Genomic DNA, 21,411 nt, shown 5'->3' with positions numbered 1-21,411 from the left:
TAAATAATATTTTACTAGATATTTTTTAAGACACTTCTATACAGCTTATGCCTAGTTCAGACTGCGTGATTTTAGCCCCGATTTTGGCTCCCCGACAGGTTTTGAGAAATCGCCGACAAATGCCTGAAATCACAAGCAAATCGCTGCTCGTGCACGTGAGTGACAATCACACAGTATGAACTATCAAAGACGCGATCTGAGAGAATCCCTGATGAGTCGCCGATGCCTGCGAGATATTTGGCGTGCTAAATATCTGGAGCTGTCGGCGATTCAAATCATGCCGTGTGAATTGAGTTTTGACTGAAAATAACATCAGCGATCGCCTACAGCCAATGAGAGAGCAGCTTTCACTTGTGTGTGCGTGTGTGTATACCTGCTGCAGGCCAGCGGGAGGCTGGGGGATAAGTTAAAAGCGCTCTTTTTCGGTTTGTTTGGACCCATGAAATGGAGGGAAAACTAGTAGATGACAGGACTCAGGAGCAACCGTGTATGTTTGACGTTTCATACAGAAAGAAATTAGTTTATTATCAACGTTAAGGAGAAATGGCTAATTCCCTTTAAACCCAGGTGAGCAAACATGTACATGTTCTACCCCATTAAAGGCTTCTTTCTCATTATGTAGTTAATAACAAAAGATATACTACATGTTTTTGGCTGTGAGACGTAGTTTGGACGAAGTTGTCGGCGATTCTCCCTATAGTAAAGTCATCAATGTGAATGTCCATGTCGCCGAACCATCTTGCAGTGTAAACAAAGCAGCGACGAAACGCTAGCCCAGATAGTCATGCATTGTGAAAACGACTAGTTTGAAAATCATGCAGTCTGAACTCGGCATAATAGGTTAATCAGGCAAGTTCTTGTATAATGATGGTTTGTTCTGTAGACTATCGGAAAAAATAAAGCTTAAAGGGGCTAATAATTTTGACCTTAAAATGGCTTTTAAGAAATTAAAAACTGCTTTTATTCTAGCCGAATTAAAATAAAAATAAAACTTTCTCCAGAAGAAAAACTATTATCAGACATACTGTGAATATGTCCTAAACTAATCCTAATGAGTACTGTGAACTTAATCCGATTGAGTAAACGAAGCAATTTGAGCACAGTAAAACCCAATAAATGAAGAGAACTCAAATCAACTGAGTACTGGAAAACCCAATAAGTTCAGGCAACTCAAACCATTTGAGGAAAGCGATTGCTACAAAGAACTTATGGACTACAAATCCGCCATTTATGGACTACATTTTCATATATGCACTCCGCTCACACACACGCTTTCTCATTCTGACTGATTACACTCGCACCACCGAAGGATTGTCAAAGACTGATTACACACTCTATTTAAGCAGCACACACTCATTCCCATCGCCGAGTCTTGTTTTCGTAAAGTGATATTACAACGCGTTTGCCTGATTTTTTTTTTCCCGTGTTTTGACCCTAGCCTTGTATGCCTTTTTGTCCCTGTCTGCCGCCTGCCTTCCGACCTCTCGCCTGTCATTCCGATCACGATTCTGGATTGTCTTTAAAACATCTGTTTGCACCCGTTTTGACAATTGCTTGTCTGACATCCTCATTAAACCTGCATGTGGATCCGAACTCTGTTGTCTGTGTCACTCCCCGTGTTACAGAGGTAATTAATTTACTCATTACCTTCAACGCCAAACTCAAAACTCTTTTCAAATGTGTAGAATGAACTTTCAGTGACTTTTGAGTTAAATACACTCATTTAATTTGAACTTGAAGTTGAATGTTGGGTTTTACAGTGTACAAACACCTTTTTAAAGAAGCATGTTTTGTAAACAATGGTTTGAACCATCATAGGGGTGGTCAAATTTATATTTAAGTTATCTGTTATTTTAATTATTGATATTATTTAAGATACAGATCAGTGCAAATTATTTCTTAAATATTAAAGGGCAGAACCCCCCCCCCCCCCCCTTCTTTTGATGTCCTTCCGGAAGAATCAAGCTTTAATCAAAGGGGTCTCCCCCTTGATTGTGATGGTTTGCTCCACCCTGAGCAGACTGTTTTAAATGCAAAGATGCGAAAGTGAAGGCAAGAAAGACAGAGCAACGTCTTCCCCCCCCCCCCTTTCCAGAGTTTACTGTATGAGCATTATAAAAAAACATTTTTAATTTGAACGAAAGCTGTCAATAGTTTGCCGACTCCTATCCTGAAAATTTGGATACTATAGTGTTAAAAATGCATTAAATCGCATGTTATTTGAGGTCCCCCTTTCCTCTATATCGCGACTATCGGTTATATTATTCATTAATTTTCTTTCAGCTTAGTCCCTTGATTAATCAGGGGTCGCCACAGTGGAATGAACCGCCAATTTATCCAGCATATGTTTTACGCAGCAGATGCCCTTCCAGCTGCAACCCATCACTGGGAAATACCCATACACTTTTGCATCCACACTCATACATTACGGCCAATTTAGCTTTTTCAATTCGCCTATAGCGCATGTATTTAGACTGTATGGGAAAACTGGAGGAAACCCACGCCAACACGAGGAGAACATACAAACTCCACACAGAAATGCCAACTGGCCCAGCCGGGACTCGAACCAGCGACCTTCTTGCCTTCTAACCACTGCGTCTTAAAGTCAGGTTTATTAATTGTTTATTCATTGTGGCCCTGGACCACAAAACAAGTTTTATGTTGCAGCAGTATACTTTTGCCTCTCTCCAAAAAGACTGGGTCAACATGATTTTTTTTATGTGAAAAATAATTAGAAAATTTAACGAAGATCATGTTTCATGAAGACATTTGGTAAATGTCCTACTGTAATATATAACAAAATCTCATTTTTGATTAGTAATGTGCATTAAGACCTTCATTTGGACGATTTTAAAGCTGATTTTGTCAATATTTAGATTTTTTACACCCTTAAATTGTATATTTTTTAATATCTCAGCCAAATATTGTCCTACACTCAAATTGGTTAAACAATTTATCTACGATAAGCTGAATCAATACAATTCTTGAGGTTGTTTTAGTAGACAACTTAATAGTTTTATGTTCAATCAACTTAAATTTGCAAAAACTAATAACTTAATCGATTTGTGTTGTGACAACATGAAGGAATTGTGTTTAACCCAGCATTTCTTAGTGTTTCCTAACAAACCACACATCAATAGACAGCTTATTGTGTCAGCTTTCATGTTTTAAATAGATATCTGTATTTATGGTTCGTATAGATATCTCAGTGTGACTGGTTTTGTGGTCCTCGGAATTATTAGCCACCCTTTGAATAATTTTTTTCTTTTTTAAATATTTCCCAAATGATGTTTAGCAGAGCGAGGAAATTTTCACAGTATGTCTGATAATATTTTTTCTTCTGGAGAAAGTCTTATTTGTTTTATTTCGGCTAGAATAAAAGCAGTTTTTATTTTTTAAAATAACTATTTAAGGTCAAAATTATTATTATTTTTCCGATATTCTACAGAATAAACCATCATTATACAAGAACTTGCCTAATTACCCTAACCTGTCTAGTTATCCTAGTTAACCTAGTTAAGCCTTTAAATGTCACTTTAAGCTGTAAAGAAGTGTATTGAAAAATATCTAGTAAAATATGTACTGTCATCATGGCAAAGATAAAATAAATCAGTTATTAGAAATGAGTTATTAAAACTATTATGTTTAGAAATGTGTTAAAAAAGTCTCTCTGTTAAACAGAAATTGGGGGAAAAATAAACAGGGGGGCTATTAATTTAGGGAGGGCTAATAATTCTGACTTCAACTGTATATGCAAGAGTTTCTAATGACTTGACGTGATGAAAGTCTCTCTCACCTTGATTCTCTGCAGTTCAGTCTCCATCCTCAGCTGCTCCACGGCTCTCCTTGCCTGAAGAACATTATTACTGCAGTAAACGTCCATCACCGGCTGCAAAACATGGTACATCTGATCCTGAGCAAGTTATTCAATCATTTTTTGATAGGGAAATTGGCTCTGTCTGTCTGTTTTTTAATGATTATTTTTGGTTTTATTCGGTTCATCTGAGGTCTGACAGACAATAACAACAATGTAAAAACAAAATAAAAAATATGGGTACAAACACACATACAGAAACACCATAAAACCCACACACTCTATGAGGTAGTTGTATATAGCTGAGGTAAAACTACCACTGATTGAAAGTATGAGGAAAACATAATTAAATTAGTATTTTTTTTAAATAAATTACTAAATAAATATATAAATAATAAGATAAAACATCATATATCTGCATTGCTTTGACAACTTACATTGTAAAGCGCTATAAATTAAGAAGAATAGAATATACTCATATGCATACATAAAATACAATTAAATAAGATAATTTAGGATAATATATATATAAATAAAAATAAATATTATATAGAAATGACAATTATTATTAGAGGAGAGCTGTTATTTTACCTCAAGAGCACATTTGGTTTGTGGTGTTGAGCTCAGATGTTCTGGTTTCAGTAAGGAAGTCCTAATGTCTGAGTTTTGGAGGTGTTTATATCTCTTATTTATATACATTGGGATGTTGAACCCCTTCATCTTTCAACACACACACACACACACACACACACACACACACACACACACATAGACTGCTTCAAAGCTCCTGTGAAGTGCTGCAGTTCTGAGGTCAGATCAACACGGCCTGAAATGTCACGGAAGTTCAGGAGTGTTTGATTTTTCACGCTGGCGGTCTTGAAAGCTCTCGTGAATCTGTTCACTGAGATGTTGAAAATAATACATGTGGACACTGTTTGTAGAATAGTAGCGACCCCTGCTGAATGAAGAGACCAAGCCGAAGGAAATAAATGAATGTTTGTAGAATAGGGTATATGTGAAGCTAGTGTTTCCTCCCATACTGATAAACTTCCGGTAAACGGTTAATGTGACTTTTCCCCCCCATTTTACACGGTTCCTTTTACAGCATCGATGTTGCAATGTAATTAAAATATAATCAGTTAAACAGACTTTGGCATTCATTTAGTTGCTTAAGCGTAAAACAAGACAAAAAAACGTTTACTCGCACACGCCCGTCAGAATCAGCATCTAGCGCAGAAGCTCCATTAAATATACTGGGGTAGAATAAATGTATATATTTATAAGACATGACAAGGGAAAATGTACTTTAATGGAGTGTTTCCTGTACATTCTGAGACCCACTTTATATCAAATGTCACTCAGCCAGTAGAGATCGCTGATTTTTAAAGAAAACACCTTAAATGCGCCGATTTTGTAATGGCATACTGTTCATTGGAAGCGATAACCTAGGTTACTGACAAATTAATAGTCCTTTACATACTTCCTAAATCCTAAATGAACGTCCCTTTACCAAGGTATCCAGTGATCCAAATGACCTTGAAGCTCTTACTCCAAATCATCTGCTTCTTATGAAAGGCAAGCCTTTCATAAGAAAAGACCACCAGGTCTTTTTGAAAGAACAGATCTCTATGTGAAAAGAAGATTGAAACAAGTGCAGTACCTAGCTGATCTTTTCTGGAAAGGATGGATATGGGAGTATCTTCCTCTACTCCAAAAATATCAAAAATGGACAAAGGAACGTCAAAGTTTTAGTACAGGGGACATTGTACTTTACTGGATCCTACTGCGCCTCGTGGCTCATGGCCACATGGTCGAGTATTAGAAACTTTTTCAGATGATAAGGGCTTAAATATATTTAGTTCTTGTCTACAACAGTGCATAATAAAAGGTATTTTCTTAGAGCTAAAGTTGATTTTATATTCACACATTCAGACTTTCTCCTTAATATAATTTCAGCAAAGTGTTGTTTGCAAATTGTAAATAGTGAAATCATATTAGCAGCCAGTGACAATCAAAATACAGCATTGTTCACCGTCAAATAAATAGTGCTAATGTTGTTTTCAAGTCTTGCTTGTGATTTCAGACCGAAGTACCTGTAAACAATATAGAGAGCAAGCCACAAGTTACCACTGAACGGATGTGTGAATATAAAACCAACTTTAACTCGATTTTTGTTACAGATAATTGTAAACTCACAGACATTTTAAATATATATATACACAGCCGTAGCCATGCAGGTGGGGTACAGGTGGTTCAAAAGACTCACCCCTCACTGACAAAGGTTCACAATTTGTCCCAGCATACATAAACTCATTTGTCCTATTTTGACTGCTATGTAAATATTAAATTCATGAATATTATTAAATATATCAAATATTTCCATTGAAAAAGCCTTCAAATGTGTGAATAAAATCTGCTTAGATGTGATTTCAGCTGAACAGTTTTGGCCAGTGCAAACAAAAATGGCCTATATTAAAAATGAATTTATTGTTACATGAATTTTCTAATGTACTTTTTAAAAGAAAGTCTATAGAAAAATCATGAGGCTCTGTACTATTATTTCTATGTTTGAGTTTTTTTTTAATAATTAAAATTGTGACTGCAGAACAGTTGAATGTGCTGGCCAGTTTGTTATTTGCCTAATAACCAACAATAGGCTACGCTTTTTAATATAAAACTTTAACAGATTCCTATTTTTTTCTAACGATAAATGATGTATTAAATTTGTATTTAAAAAAATAAGTACTTAATTCATATTTCTTTATTCTAAATCTTTTGGAAATATCTTTGGTACATTAAAAAGTGTGGTTATGATGACCATCCGACAAGCTAAGCCAACTAAAACTTGTGCTTAAAATGCCACTAGAATGCAGTATTTAAATCTCATAATTAAAAAGAGAATAGCTGCAAAACTCTCTGAAGCAAACCGAACATTCATATGCGCATGGCAGGTTTTTGGAGAGGGGTCTGGATGCAGACCTGGTGCAGTGCAATCTGAGCTGCATCCAATGATTTTTAATGGGCTTACCTAACCCCACCCCTCACAGTGACGTCATTAGCTCCATTTGAGTGCATTGTGTTTCGCATTTAGTCTTAAGTAAATTTACGCAGACTGATGGAATTGTTCATTCTGTTTAAATTATCTAGAGTCTTTGATTCACCTTTTTTTATGAATGTCAACACTCACATTTTTTTTGGGAAGGTCTATTATTGTATGTCCAAAAAAAAATCAGGTTTTAGATGTAATTTGACCCCCAAAGATCCTATTTTTTTATTTTGTTTGAAACAATTTATCCGTGGAATTTATAATGAATCCTTTGATATTATTTGGTAAATTTTATGTTCATAAATGCAGATTAAATAACTCTAAACCTTGTTTAAAGGTTGCTATTATAGATTTTTCATTTGTATATAAACTGGCTTCAATATATTAATAGCAAAAAAAAAAAAGTAAAAATACAATTATAGTGGCAAAGGAGCAGAAGTTAATTGGTTTGTAAACTTGCTGTCAATAAGTTAAAACATAATATCATTGTAAAGATATCTATTTTAAAGCTCTCTTTTTATTTATGTATTTAATGTAATTTATAGTTTAGTTTATTTTATGTTATTAGTTGCATTTTTTTTGAATGTCGTGTTTAAATTGTATTTTTGCTGTTGTTTAAATAAATAAAACATTTTTCGCATTTAGTCGGTTTGCAAATGTCCCGCCGCGCTTACCGTAGTTGTTTAGAACATGTGGATGAACCTGAACAAGTGCGCAGCGCTGTGAAATGTGAGTGAAACCAACGAGAAACTACACCTAAAAAGCCGGATTTACATCCATAACCCCCGTGGTGAGTCAAATCTTATACTTAGAAAATGAATAGAATATCTATATGTATTTGCGTTACAGAACCCTTGATCATTCATTGGTACTCACGTAAACTGCAGTAAAATATAAACAAAACCATGCCATTGTATTAGTTTTAGTATAAGTACTTGAGTAAGTTTCCTTATAAGTACCATAATAAGCGAATACTGGAGTCATTTGTAGTTTTATCGACGTTATTTGCCGCCTCATAGCAGCTGTGCAGAGCTAAAGCTAACGTTATGCTGAGGTGATGGGGGGGAAAGTTGGCTACATATTCTCCAATTCAGACGTTCACCTTAATATAATTTCAGAAAAGTATTATTTTCTAAATCAAAATAGTTCATAAATCATAAATAAACTAAATAAATCATATTAGCAGGAAATGACAACGTTAATCAACATTGCTCGCAGTCTAGTAAACAGCGCTGATCTTGTTTTAAAGTCCTACTTGCATGCCATTTCAGACCAAATAAATTTTGGTCTGTATTTCAGAAAAATACAATAACAAAAAAATAAGAAAGAAGAGAGAAATAGGAAAAAAAATACAAAGCCTCAAATCATTAAGAAAAAAGATTATCATAAGCTTTAAGAAACTTATTATTCTTATTATTATTATTATTAATAAACGTAAGAGATTCAACGATGTACGAAATTTCAACAAGGAAGGTATTAAATATAGGTATTTTATTTTTGTGTATAAAATATTTACAGTGTAACACATAAAAATGTACAATAAGATCGAGAGCATGATCATTACCAGAGAAATACAGAAATATATCTTTATATACAAATTTAAATCATGTTTAAATAAAAAAACATAATGATTTATAATAAACATAATAGTTTAAAATAAAACATAATGTTATTCCTAAGATGTTTAGTGTGAGTGCAACTATAGAATAAGTGAAATATAGTCTCTTCATGTATATTGCAGAAAGTACACAAATTAGATATATCAAAATAGTTAGCAATTTGGGAATTTGTAGAATAAACATTATGCAAGATCTTAAAATGTATCTCTCTTATTTTGTTGGATACGCTAAAATTTTTCAGGTAATAGCCATGCTCTCTTCCATTGAATGCAATCAGAAAAATTGGCTCAGAAAAATAAGCATCTTGGGGAGGTATATACAGAGTAATGTAACAGTCGTCTGACATATCCGTTGTCACTAGACCGAATATACAAAGGAGCATGGTAAACAATACTATGACGTCACAAGTCGTCACTTTGTTCTTAAATGAACAGTTTAGCCAACTACAGCTCTAACATGTCCTATATCACTCGCATTATGCATTCAGATTAGATGTTTTTACTGGTCACTTTATATATATTTTTTACTTGCGATTAAAATGTTGATTGAATTTGCTTATTTGTGGGTGGTTACTCACATAAATGGTGACGTCACAACATTTGATAGAGATGAGCATGTTGATTAGCAGTTTTAAAAGCGCAGAGTCAGTTACAAATATAGCGTACGTTGTTCTGCTCATCATGATTATTCATCTCTATTAGCCTTTTTAAATCATGCTTTACTGTTTATTGAATGCTAAAGTCTGGATGCGCTGAATTAACTTAACTTCGGTGTGTGTGTGCAGCGGATCGGTGAGCTCCTCATGGCGGGTCAGGCTCCGCCGGTGGCCCGGGCCGCGGTGCTGAAGGAGAGCACGCCTCTGCCGGACAATCTGCCTCAGATCAGAGGATACGACTTTAACCAGGGCCTGAACCACAGAGCGCTGCTGCAGTCCTTCATCACTACCGGCTTCCAGGCCTCCAGCTTCGGCCTGGCAGTGCAGGAGATCAATAAGATGGTGAGTGACAGACTGATCGTGTGTGTGTGTGTGTGTGTGTGTGTGTGTGTGTGTGTGTGTGTGTGTGTGTGTACTTGGGGCTGGGCATTTAATCGAAATGGACATCCAGAACGATCTAATCTAATCGATCTAATTTTTCCAGGTCAATTTTTTTCCATTACTTTCCTTACTGTGTTTGGAGTCACCCGCTCTGTTTATACTGATTTACGCTATAATATTAAACTTTGAGCGACTCCACTATGTACTGAACTGTAACGTCAAATGTAAAATAATAAATGTTTACTATTATTACCATGGTATTGTTTTGTTCTATTAGTAGATGGTCAGCAATTAAATATATGAGCAATATCACACGAGTAGCAGTGCGATATGGCTGTATATCGGCACTGGTGGGAGGCGTGCGTTGGCACGAGGCCACAGGCAGAGTACCTTAGTGCCTCCACCAGTGCCGATATACAGCCATATAGCACTGCTACGAGTGTGATATTGCGTTTATACAACAGTTTGACGGCATAATTGTGTACATAAAAACAAAATCAAACATGGAGAGTCTCAAAAACCCTTTTGTATGAGGAACTACTTTCTTCCACGTTGGATTCAAATCATAAGCTGACAGTTAAACAGCTGTTAAAACAGTTAAAAGCATCTTTTAAACTTTAGATCTGTAGTGTCTGCTTTTTGCTGGCTGTATGTGGGCGGAGTAATACACAAAGGGTAAAGAGGCTGTAGGAGTTCTGATATTGCAGAATATCGCACGGCTATCAGCCAATCAGATTTGAGAACCAGACAGAACTGTTGTATAAGAATAAATAATACACTGCATTAGTGTTTCCAGCTCAGTACTAACTCTGTAGTGTGTGTGTGTGTGTGTGTGTGTGTGTGCGTGTGTGTGTGCGGATGTGTGTGTGTGTGTGTAGATAGAGAAGAGGCTGGAGCCGGTGCAGGAGGAGTGTGAGGACAGTGATTCTCGTCAGTCTGCTTTGGGATGCACTATATTCCTGGGCTACACGTCAAACCTGATCAGCTCCGGTGTGCGAGAGAGCATCCGATACCTCACACAGCACAAGATGGTACCACTTCCTTTCAAACTATGGCTTGCACTTCAAAAAACAACAACATTTTGAATATTAACAAAAAAAAGCATATTGGGTGGGTGGAAAATAACCAGGCAGTATTTACTAGAACTTGTAGTATGGCAGGAATCATGATGAAAACAAGCAAACAGACATATTTAACATTGATAGTGCATGCGTCGGACACAAAAGACTATTATAAATGGGCTTTACTACACCTTTTTACCATTCTTTTATAGTAAGTAGTATGTTTGGATTTACTTTTGTTATTTTTATGTTATTAATGTTGGGAAAACATTAATCACATGCAAAATAAATGTTTGTTTTGGCAATCTAGACCGTGCATGCGGAAAGTATTCATAGCGCTTCACTTTTTTCCACATTTTTTTATGTTACAGTCTTATTCCAAAATGGAGTAAATTACTTTTACGCAATTTTAATAAATCAGTTTTTAGAAATGAGTTATTAAAACTATTATGTTTAGCAATGTGTTGAAAAAAATATTCTCTCTGTTAAACAGAAAGTGGGGGGGAAATATGCAGAGAGGCTAATAATTCAGGAGTGCTAATAATAAGGGCCCTATCATACACCTGGCGCAATGTGGCACAAGGCGTGGCGCAATACTTGTTTGCTAGTTTCAGCTTGGCGCAAGAGTTGTTTTGAGGCGTTACACTACGCTGTTTAAATAGCAAATGCATTAGCGCTCATTTGTGCGCCCATAGGCGTTCTGGTCTAAAAAGGAAGGCGTTCTGAGGCGGACCGCTGGCGCGTTGCTATTTTGAGAATCTATAATAGATTTTACATTAGACCAAAACAAACCCGGTCTAAACTCCGGCGCAGAGTTGCGCCTCGCTTACACACTGCTTAATACGCACAAGAGAGCAATAGGCAAATATCTTTACATATGAAAAAATTTAAATATTAAGGATATATATAGTATATAATAAGAATAGATATAGGATATGAATATAAAGGATTAAAATAAAACATATTATTTTCTAGCCTACATAAATATGAAAAATCACTGCTTTTATGTCTCTTCATCTCGGGAGGCTTTTTCAGTTCATTCGTAACAATTTGCTTTTGTATAATGTTATTATTATTAGCAGTATTATTTATTATATCCATATTTATATTTGTTTTATTAAAAACAAGCTTAGATTTGCCCACCTGCAGGTTTTAGACCATATGGGGCACAGCATGTGTTTTAGGATATAGCTCAGGTTTTTGAGCACATTTTGCTGTTATTATTGTTCATTTATTCGTTTGCTGGAAATTAGAACTGAATGTAGAAATAGTTTTGAAACGAATCTTTGCGCTTAACAAACTAAATTAATTATTTATAGACTAATTGATGTCTGTGCGTAAAGGTTTTCCTATCCTAGAGCGAAAGTGAAAGTGATCCATTATCTCTCATTCTCACGCAGTAGATGCTCTGTTTAACAGTTTTCTGTTAAAAAAAACTGTTAACTGTTTGCTTGTGAAATGCTCAGTTTTTCCACTTAGACTTACTTTGCGTCCTGTAAATAGCGAATGCGCTCTTGGCGCCACGCAGCTGACTATTAAAGGGAATGGAAGATGAGACTCTAATTGGTTTATTCTCAAAACACACCTATAACTCATTAAGAAAATAAACTCAACCCTTTTAGACTATGCGCCATGGCACAAAACGGATTTTCCCGTCCTTATATTAGCAAAAATGCGTTCTGACACGCCCTGAAAGCATTTGCACCCTGCGTTTTGCGCTCTGCGTTTTGCACTCTGCGCATGGACCGTCAAAATAGAGCCCTAAATGTCTTTGTTATGTAATATTGTGATGTTTTTTTGTAGGTAGATGTGATCGTGACCACAGCAGGAGGGATTGAAGAAGACCTTATTAAATGTTTAGCTCCAACTTTCCTTGGAGAGTTCAGTCTGAAAGGAAAAGAGCTGCGGCAGCAAGGAATTAATAGGTATGTATATATATATATATATATATATATATTTATATATATATATATATATATATATATATATATATATATATATATAAACTTCATTTTTAAACAATTGTAAAGTTTTTAGTGCAATTATTATTGTATATAATGATACTTTGTGTCATAGAATAGGTAATCTCCTGGTGCCGAATGAAAATTACTGTAAATTTGAAGACTGGCTGATGCCGATTCTGGACCAAATGGTGCTGGAGCAAAAAACAGAGGTGAGGAGTTTCATTTATTTAATCCTTTAACTACCCCACCAAGAAAAAAACGTTTGGAGTGCATGTCGCTAGTTAACACACTCAATGCAATTTTCCACAACACATCCCATAATTTCTAAAATATCAGCCTTTACCAAATGGCTGATGTCAGTTTATGGTAAAAGTACTGGAATTAATACATTTACTATGAAAAATCTGAAAATATGAAGTGTACGACCAATTTATTTATAAAAAATATTCAAAAAAAAATTTTTAAACACTAAATCGCCATGTCATAAAATATTTCAGGTCCTCATTTAACAAGTTTTCTTGTTGTTTTTGTTTTGTTTTTATTTACAGTAAAACCAAAATCAAGTGTAGTAATAGTGCAACAGGATTATGTTTGATTTAATTTTTTTATTTTTTGTAAACTAACAATGCTGTGTGCATAAACCATTATTGAAAACAGTAATTCTTTAAATTACTTTAACAGTCATTATTTAAAACGGTAAAAACATGGTCAACCATTTGGTAGAGCGGCAGTCAATATATGTTTGTATAATTAAATATATTGGGTGTGGTAAATATTTTATTTTGGATCAAATAATGTTGGTACAAAAACAGAAGTTAGATGACTGTATTATTATATTAATATTTTATTAAAGCACTATTTATTTGTTGGACTTATTAATGTAAATATTTGAAGAAATACATATTCTTTATTGTGTGGTGTTGTAAAAAAAAATAGAGGTGAGATTATTCTATTTTTATTAAATTGATTTTTACTAATTTCATTTTACTAATATAGCTTTTTTAAAATTAAATTGATCTTTGTGACTAAAATTAAATACATTTAAATTTCTAAATTAATCAAATTAATTAATTTAGTCATTTAAATGTATTTAATTTCTGTCAGTTGGATTGTTTAAATGTAATTGTTTTTCAATACATTTTAATAGTTTATAATTTATTATATAAATGTATATATTATTTGTGTGATTCAGTATTTGTAAACCTGGAGAAAATGGTTAGGAAAGTTTTAAGAAAGAAATTAAGTTAATATTTTATTTAATTATTTTTCACTTGATGTATTCAACAATTCATTTAATTATTTTTATTAATATTTTTAATATTGAATTTGTAAAATTTTGTATTTTATTTGCAACATATTTTAAATTGAATTAAATTAATTACTTTTTCTGTCCAATACTAAATATCGAACGCTTGTCATCAGGGCACACACTGGACACCCTCCAAAATGATCCACAGACTGGGCAAAGAAATCAACAACCCTGACTCGGTCTACTACTGGGCCTACAAGGTAACGCATGAATCAAATACATTCACATCAGTCCTTCCTCAATAACTATTGGATGATCGTTTTTCCAGAATGACATCCCAGTGTTTAGTCCCGCCCTCACTGATGGCTCATTAGGCGACATGATCTACTTCCACTCCTACAAGAACCCTGGACTAGTGCTGGACATTGTGGAGGGTGAGAATGCCAGCAATTAATCCACCATCATTCCATTGTTATTCTATACTTGTCATTGGTCCAGTAAGATGAGTTTTCAAGAGTATTCAACATATGCATGTGTTTTGTTGCAGAGTAAAAATATAAATGGTGTTGTTTTTTTCTTATTTATGCAAAAATTATAGCGTGTTTGTGTGTGTGATTTTAATGTACAGGGAGCTTATAATGATATATATAAGAAACTGAAGGCCTTTATTCTGCAATAACCCCCAGCTGGATGTACATTACCCTGCTTATTACACATCTGCTTAAGATTTATACTAAACTGTTATAAACTTTAACTGGAATTCAATTATAAATGTGTTAAAAGTCTTCCCTCTGTTAAACAGCAGTTGGGAAATAGTTGAAGTATTAAAAGGAGGGCTAATGATTTAGCTTGTTTTGCTTATACTGCTGTATGATGGAGTCGCTCAGCATGTGATGTGAATGCAGTCTGGATTTTCATCATGATAATATTTCTCCGCATATTTCAGATATTCGTAGGCTGAACAGTAAGGCGGTGTTCGCCAAGAGCACAGGGATGATTATTCTCGGAGGAGGACTGGTCAAGCACCACATCGCTAATGCTAATCTCATGGTAAACTCACAAACAAGCACATTAGCTATCCAAAAATGTGAATTAGACATTTGCACAAAACTGGAATATAACATTAAACATTTGCAAATAATGCAGCGTTTCCGTTCCAATGAGCCAAAGAGAACACAATCAAGACTTCCTGATAACCAAACACCAAATGTAATTTGCTGTGGTAGAAGAAGCAGCTTGTTGGCATTTTTCTTATTTATTAAATAACTTGCACCTCAGAAGATGAAACGCAAATGTGTGGTGGGTTTTGGATGTGCGCGATGCTTTTTGGGAGTGCAGACGGTCAAGACAGTTCTGGAGGTAATAAGTACTAAACCACTTTGATGACGAACTTTGGTTGAGGGATTTTAAACAAAACAACATTTCATATATTTACAATGTGCTCAGTCTACTTGTTTGTCCATTAATGCCGTCTATCGCACTCATTTTTATCATCGCATGATCTGTTAAAACAAAATCTCATGACTTGTTTGATGCATATGCTGGATTTTATTCAGTAAATGTGTTTGCATTGCAGCTTATGCACTTTCTTATCGAATGAGATTGTACTCGTTTGTTTAAGTTTTTATGTGCGTTTTAAAAATTAATATACATCTTGGTCATCTCCATTTAAGCATTTGTTTTAACACAAACTACCAAGGCATTATTTGACCTTCAAAATTTTGTAATTTAATAACTTAGAACTCTCATATCTGCAATACACTGACATGTCCTAAATATGTGTATATTTTTTTCTTACATTCTCATTTTATACAAAGCACAAAACTCAAAGCTTTAAGTATTTTCACCTTTAATTTCCATGGTGGTCAAAATGACTGCATGCAGTTCTGCTACTTTTCCTGATGACTTTGAATATGTGTGCCTCAGTAGCCTACCAACTTCCTGCTAACAATAACCAGGGGTGCGCTTCCCAAACAGCGACATAATTGGCGCCTGAACTATCATAGTATGATGCATCGTTTGGGGAGAGAAATATGTAGTGATGAGTGTTTCCCAAAACATGTAGTTTCTCTGTTGCTGATCCATCAATTGAACCACGTTAGTTATAACGTAAAATGCCCATAAAACGGGGTGGAGTAACAACTTCTTTAGAGAAGAACCCCATCATTTCTTTGTGTAAATTGTATTGTTTTACATGAACACGGATTTAAAAAAAAATCCAATATCAGTTTTGGTAAAAACATGCACTCGTTTTCCATATTAATTGAAATATATGTAAACGGCACATATAGAGCCTGTGTTTCCCTTATAAATATTATTGAGAATATGTCGTATGCTATTCCAAATTAACATAAAATCACTTAAAAAAGCTAACACTATTCTATATATTCTATCATAAATAAATCAGATAAATAAATAAATAATGAGGCTATTTATTAAGAAATGAAATGTAATAATTATTATTTATTAGGAAATGAAAGAAATCCTACTTTGATAATAATATTAATAATTTTAACGATGATGATGATGATGATTATTATTAAGTAGGATATTGTTTGTTTATTTTTTTTTTAAATTCTACTTTTATAAATTGATCATGTGCAAACCCCTGCAGAAAGGTTCTAACCAACAGGCCCATGTCATATACAGTACTGATACTTAATAAACAACCCACTATAAATTAAAAGCTTTAACGTATGCTATGTTTTTTTGTTTTCACAAGCTTTGGAGATGTAACATAAACTCCGCTTTTAAAAAATAGGTCATCTATAGCTTTTTTTTTGTCTTTTTTTTAATTTTTTTTTTATTAATGTCAGGGTAACAATAAAATCATAGAAATTTGTTACAAAGAGTGTACATGAGTTTTACAGAGGAGCAAAGAATCAAATAAGCACATAAAAGAGAAAAGAAAACAACAATAAAAAGAAAAACAAATAATATTAACTTATGTGTTAAGAAAATTAAAAAAGGAAAATATGTTAACTGTTCTAATGGCTTTAAGATTTTTAGAGGAAGCAATAGTTCTGATGTACTGTTGAATTTCCTTTTTAAAAACAATAAAACAAGGTATACGCTTTAAATCCTTGCTAAATTTCATATACACCGCTGTAAATTCGGTCATCTATAGCAATGGTTCTCAAAGTGGGGGTCGGGACCCCCTGAGGGGTCGTGGGACAATGAAGGGGGGTCGCCTGGTGGTTTCCAAAAATCTATTTATTTTTATTAAACCATAAGAATTACCATATTTTATCCATAACCTTCTGAAGAGAAAAAAATAGTCGTTTATACCATATATAGTTACTATAGTAGCTTATAGTTACTACTTCTATTGGATTGCAACCCCTGGGGTAATTGCATTGTATTAAAGACACAGCAATAGCGTCAGATGCAGCAGATTTCATAACACCTGGTTAAACTTTGTGGCCCATTTACAGCTCTCATACATAAAAAAATTAAAAGAAGAATAGACTTGGGTCCATTGGTGTGTGTGTGCCATTGCATGCAAGGTTTCTGTATTTATAACCACCTCAGAGGATATTGGGGGTCACGAGTCACTGGCATTGTCATTTTGGGGGTCACGGCCTAAAAAGTTTGGGAACCCCTGATCTATAGCTTTCGCCATGAGGCGGTGTTCAAAATGACATCAATGTTTTTAAAGTGCACTGCGAAGGGAGCTGTAAACATGAAGTTCGCTAAAACTAAACTGTAAGAATACTTTAAAAAGCAAATCACACCTAAGAGTGATGACTTTAATGCTTTTTTATTTTTAATCACTCCAAGTTTAAATGGAGAATGTTCTTAATGAATAGTGCGCATAGGGGGAAAAAGTGGGAATAGAACACAACCAGGAACTATGTTTCTAACTACAGCTCCAGAGGTGTAGTTGCGACCATACATGTTCGCGACGCAGTTTGCGAATGTTCGTTGGAACGATGGATTTGGGAAACGGCAAATCAACAAGCTATGTTTGTAATGACGGAACTTGCAACCTTAGTTTGCTAACAATGGTTTTAGGAAACACACCAGAGAGCAATCGTGAGAGAGAGAGTCGCGACAATGGAAGTCCCAAATGTCACATCATTCATGTACACCCAAATAGTTTCAGCAGGTGCTTAGGAGTTAAAAAAAATAATGTTAGCGGTAAAACGTTTAATTTTGAGCAATCTTATTTTTACAAACTTTGTACCGTTCGAAAGTGCAAAACCAGCTGTCTTCAGTTGTAAGTGCTAACTTCTGGGAATGAGTAAGAGGCTCCATGAGCTGCCATGCTTCATTGGAGTCAATGGAATTGTTGCAGCTCTCTCTCTTTCTCGATAGCTCTGACAAAAACATAACTTTCTGATAGCAAAAACATACCTTCACATCAGACATGTCTTTCAAAACAACATTTTCAGTGCCAAGAAAAACCCCTGCTCTCCTGCTTGTGAAAATGAATGGTAGGCGGTTTAGTGAGTCCACATTTACAGGCTGCATTATTAAAAACAGATTGTATTTTTAGGGTAATTTCTTTATAAAATTTCAAGACAGAGATTTAAAGCTTAATTTTAATATCTTCATAGAAGCTTTGGATTTAAATATGATGTGACAGTATGACGTCTTGTATGAGAACAGTCAAAACGACCACTGTGGTAACTGCTGTACTTCCAGTGTTAATGTGATAATCCAAAATGTGTATGGAAATATAAATTGTAATTGTGATTTGACACATGAACTGAGCTCTTTTCCTGTGTGTCCTGTGTCTGGCAGAGGAACGGGGCAGATTTCGCAGTGTTTGTTAACACTGGGCAGGAGTTTGATGGCTCGGATTCTGGAGCTCGACCAGATGAAGCCATTTCTTGGGGAAAGATCCGCATGGACGCCTCACCCGTAAAGGTCAGGGCCCGTATTTACAATACACATTATTCTAAATAAATAATTTTAAATAAATAATTTTTCTCTGCCGGCTTATTCATGAAAACTATATTATGTTGGCCTTTTTTAGGTATTAAAATAAAAAAAAATTCAAATAAAGATTTTAGGATGCATGCTAAGTGGTAAATTTAAACTCTGTTTAAATAGCAAATACATTTGCGTTCATATGTGCGCCCATAGGCGTTCTGATCTAAAAGGGAGGCGTTCTGAAGCGCATTGCTGGCGCGTTGCTATTTTAATAAACTATAATAAATTTTACAATAGACCATAACAAAGCCAATCTAAAGTCCAGAGCAGAGTGCGTTAGTTATGCGCCTCGCTTACACACTGCTTAATACAAGATGAAAAAGAATTAAAATATTATGGATATATCTAGGATATAATAAGGATATAGATTATATGAATATAAAGGATTAAAATGTTACAAAACATATTATTTTCTAGCCTACATAAATATGAAAAACCACTGCCTTCATGTCTTCTTCATCTCGGGAGGCTTTTTCAGTTCATTCATAACAATTTGCTTTTGTATAATGTTATTATTATTAGCAGTATTATTTATTATATCCATACTTCTATTTGTTTTATTAAAAACAAGCTTAGATTTCTCCACCAGGCAGTATTTTGAGCACACTTCGTTATTGTTGTTCATTTATTCGTTTGCTGGAAATTAAAACTGAATTTAGAATCGGTTTTAAAACAAATCTTTGCGATTAACAAACAAAATTAGTTATTTATAGGCTAATTGATGTCTGTGCGTTACAACGCGTTTCCCTATCCACGAGAGTGAAAGTGAAAGTAGATTATGAGATGCCTTATCTCTCATTCTCGCTCTAACTGTTTTCTTGCTAGTGAAGTGCTCAGTTTTTCCACTTACAAAGTCCGCCATGTTAATAGCAAATGCACCATGGCGCAACGCAGCTGGCTCTTAAAGAGAATGGGAGATGAGACTCTGATTGGTTTACTCTCAAAACACACCTATAACTCATTAAGAAAATAAGCTCAACCCTTTTAGACCATGCGCCACGGCACAAAGTGGATTTTTCCGTCCTTATATTAGCAAAAGTGGATTCCGACATGCCCTGAATGTGTTTGCGCTCTGCGCTTTGCACTTTGCACATGGACCGTCAAAATAGAGCCCTAAAGATTTGTCTTCCAGTAATACAAATTAATGTATTTTCTTAGATAATAATTACGCAAAATTATTTGTAAACACTTTTTGTTGAAATGTACATCAAAACTGTGTTTAAAGAACATGTATTTGCATAAATATTAAGGCAGAAGCAACATTATAAACCTTTTTTGGGTCACTGATTAATTGTTTTAAGAATAATAGTATAAAAATATTAATTCATGCTGTAATGAAACACAAAGTCTTTATGAGTGAGTTACTGGATCATTAATTTGAAGCCAATATTCAATCAAACAATAATAATAATAATATACTTTTTAAATTCAGTGGATTACAGCAATTCCAGTTTTGACAGAACGTCTGGTACATTACTGTTTTTTATTTTGTTTAGTTGTCTATTTAGAATCTTGGGAGAATCATCTTCTCTATTTTAATAAGTAAATAATATAAATCTGATTATATGCAGTTCAATGCGTCTGATGGTCTGGATAATGTTGTGTTTCTGTGCAGGTCTATGCTGATGCGTCATTAGTTTTTCCACTGCTGGTGGCTGAAACATTTGCTCACAACGCCAGCAGGCTGATCCAGGAAAAGAAGAGCGACTGATGGTGATTTTGCCTTCATGAAAACATCTAAAGCTCATTATTTTCCTGTTTCATTGCCTTCCAGTGCAGAAGATGTGAATGCTCTATTTAACGTCACAACGTCATATTTAACTATCCATTTAAATAAGCATGGCATATTTTTAGCCATATTCACAGTTGCGTTTAGTTGTTTTTATTTGACCGGAAATTCCCTTTATGTTCATCAGGTTTTATATTAAATTGACCGCTTTATTTAGAAGGTACAATGTTTGGCTTTAATTTATTGTTTTATTTCATCCCTCGCTGTAACACACAGCATCTTATGCTTATTTGTTTGCTCAGATAAAATACATAATTGTTACAATAGAGAGTTCATTTATTCCATAACCTAAATTATTGTATAAATATATACATGGGTTTGTAGGGTGGCTATTGATGCATAATAAACAACACTGCATAATAGAATTTATTTATGTTCATAATTCATAAATAAGGCTATTTTTAAGCATTTAGGTGTGTGACCCTGGACCAGAAAACAAAGCGTTGAAGAAGATTTTGTGTTCTCTAAAATGTGCAGTGAACACATCGTTCCGGATAACCATACAGAGATAGTTAGACATGTATTTTTAAGGAAAAAGGGCGACAACTAGTGGTGTATTTTGAGAAGAAAGGTGACAACTGCTGGTGTGTGTAGAAAGGGTGTCCTGCTGAGGAATGTGTTGAGCGACTATTGTAAGTAGATGCTGGAGAATGAGTTTATATGTAAAACATTGATTGTGTATGTAAAACCCACATGAAGTTAAATCTGTGAGAGGCTTTCTGGAAAATGAGTGACAAATAATGTATCATCATCATACCTGGCAACATTAGGCTGTGTAAATAAGGGATATGCTCACCATAATGAGGCACCCCCCCCCCCTTTTTTTTTAAATTCCCAAATTACTAAATATGTTCATTTGGAGCTAATTCATTGCAAATAAACAGTTAAATGGTCA

The 21,411-nt window shown here is 34.6% G+C and overlaps 2 protein-coding genes across 7 annotated transcripts in view; one reads left to right on the top strand and one right to left on the bottom strand.

Annotated features, from left to right (window-relative positions):
* The window catches only part of gng14 (G protein subunit gamma 14), an 8,344-nt gene extending 852 nt beyond the window's left edge, over positions 1-7,492 (bottom strand). The window contains exons 1-2 of one of the 2 annotated variants that reach the window (XM_073935133.1): positions 4,406-7,492; positions 3,797-3,850 (exon numbers count right to left, since the gene is read on the bottom strand). In XM_073935133.1, coding sequence (XP_073791234.1) covers positions 3,797-3,850; positions 4,406-4,534 — 183 coding nt within the window. In that variant the 5' untranslated portion in view covers positions 4,535-7,492. Of the gene's footprint in view, positions 1-3,796; positions 3,890-4,405 lie in introns of both variants that reach the window. The other variant, NM_001328093.1, reaches the window with a different exon arrangement.
* dhps (deoxyhypusine synthase) overlaps positions 1-21,411 on the top strand; it is a 21,863-nt gene extending 452 nt beyond the window's left edge. The window contains exons 1-12 of one of the 5 annotated variants that reach the window (XM_073938228.1): positions 1-65; positions 822-1,627; positions 3,812-3,901; positions 9,264-9,476; positions 10,394-10,546; positions 12,380-12,501; positions 12,653-12,749; positions 13,963-14,049; positions 14,118-14,223; positions 14,736-14,839; positions 18,536-18,661; positions 20,343-21,411. The exon at positions 1-65 is cut by the window's left edge and continues 452 nt beyond it. In XM_073938228.1, the coding sequence (XP_073794329.1) occupies positions 1,445-1,627; positions 3,812-3,901; positions 9,264-9,476; positions 10,394-10,546; positions 12,380-12,501; positions 12,653-12,749; positions 13,963-14,049; positions 14,118-14,223; positions 14,736-14,839; positions 18,536-18,661; positions 20,343-20,438 (1,377 nt within the window). In that variant the 5' untranslated portion in view covers positions 1-65; positions 822-1,444 and the 3' untranslated portion in view covers positions 20,439-21,411. 5 annotated transcript variants of the gene reach the window in all.

This window comes from Danio rerio, chromosome 3 (assembly GCF_049306965.1).
Source record: "Danio rerio strain Tuebingen ecotype United States chromosome 3, GRCz12tu, whole genome shotgun sequence".
In the NCBI taxonomy this organism is placed as follows: domain Eukaryota; kingdom Metazoa; phylum Chordata; class Actinopteri; order Cypriniformes; family Danionidae; genus Danio; species Danio rerio.
The sequence above is the reverse complement of the archived record's forward strand: the minus strand, read 5'-3'. Positions and strand labels throughout refer to the sequence as shown.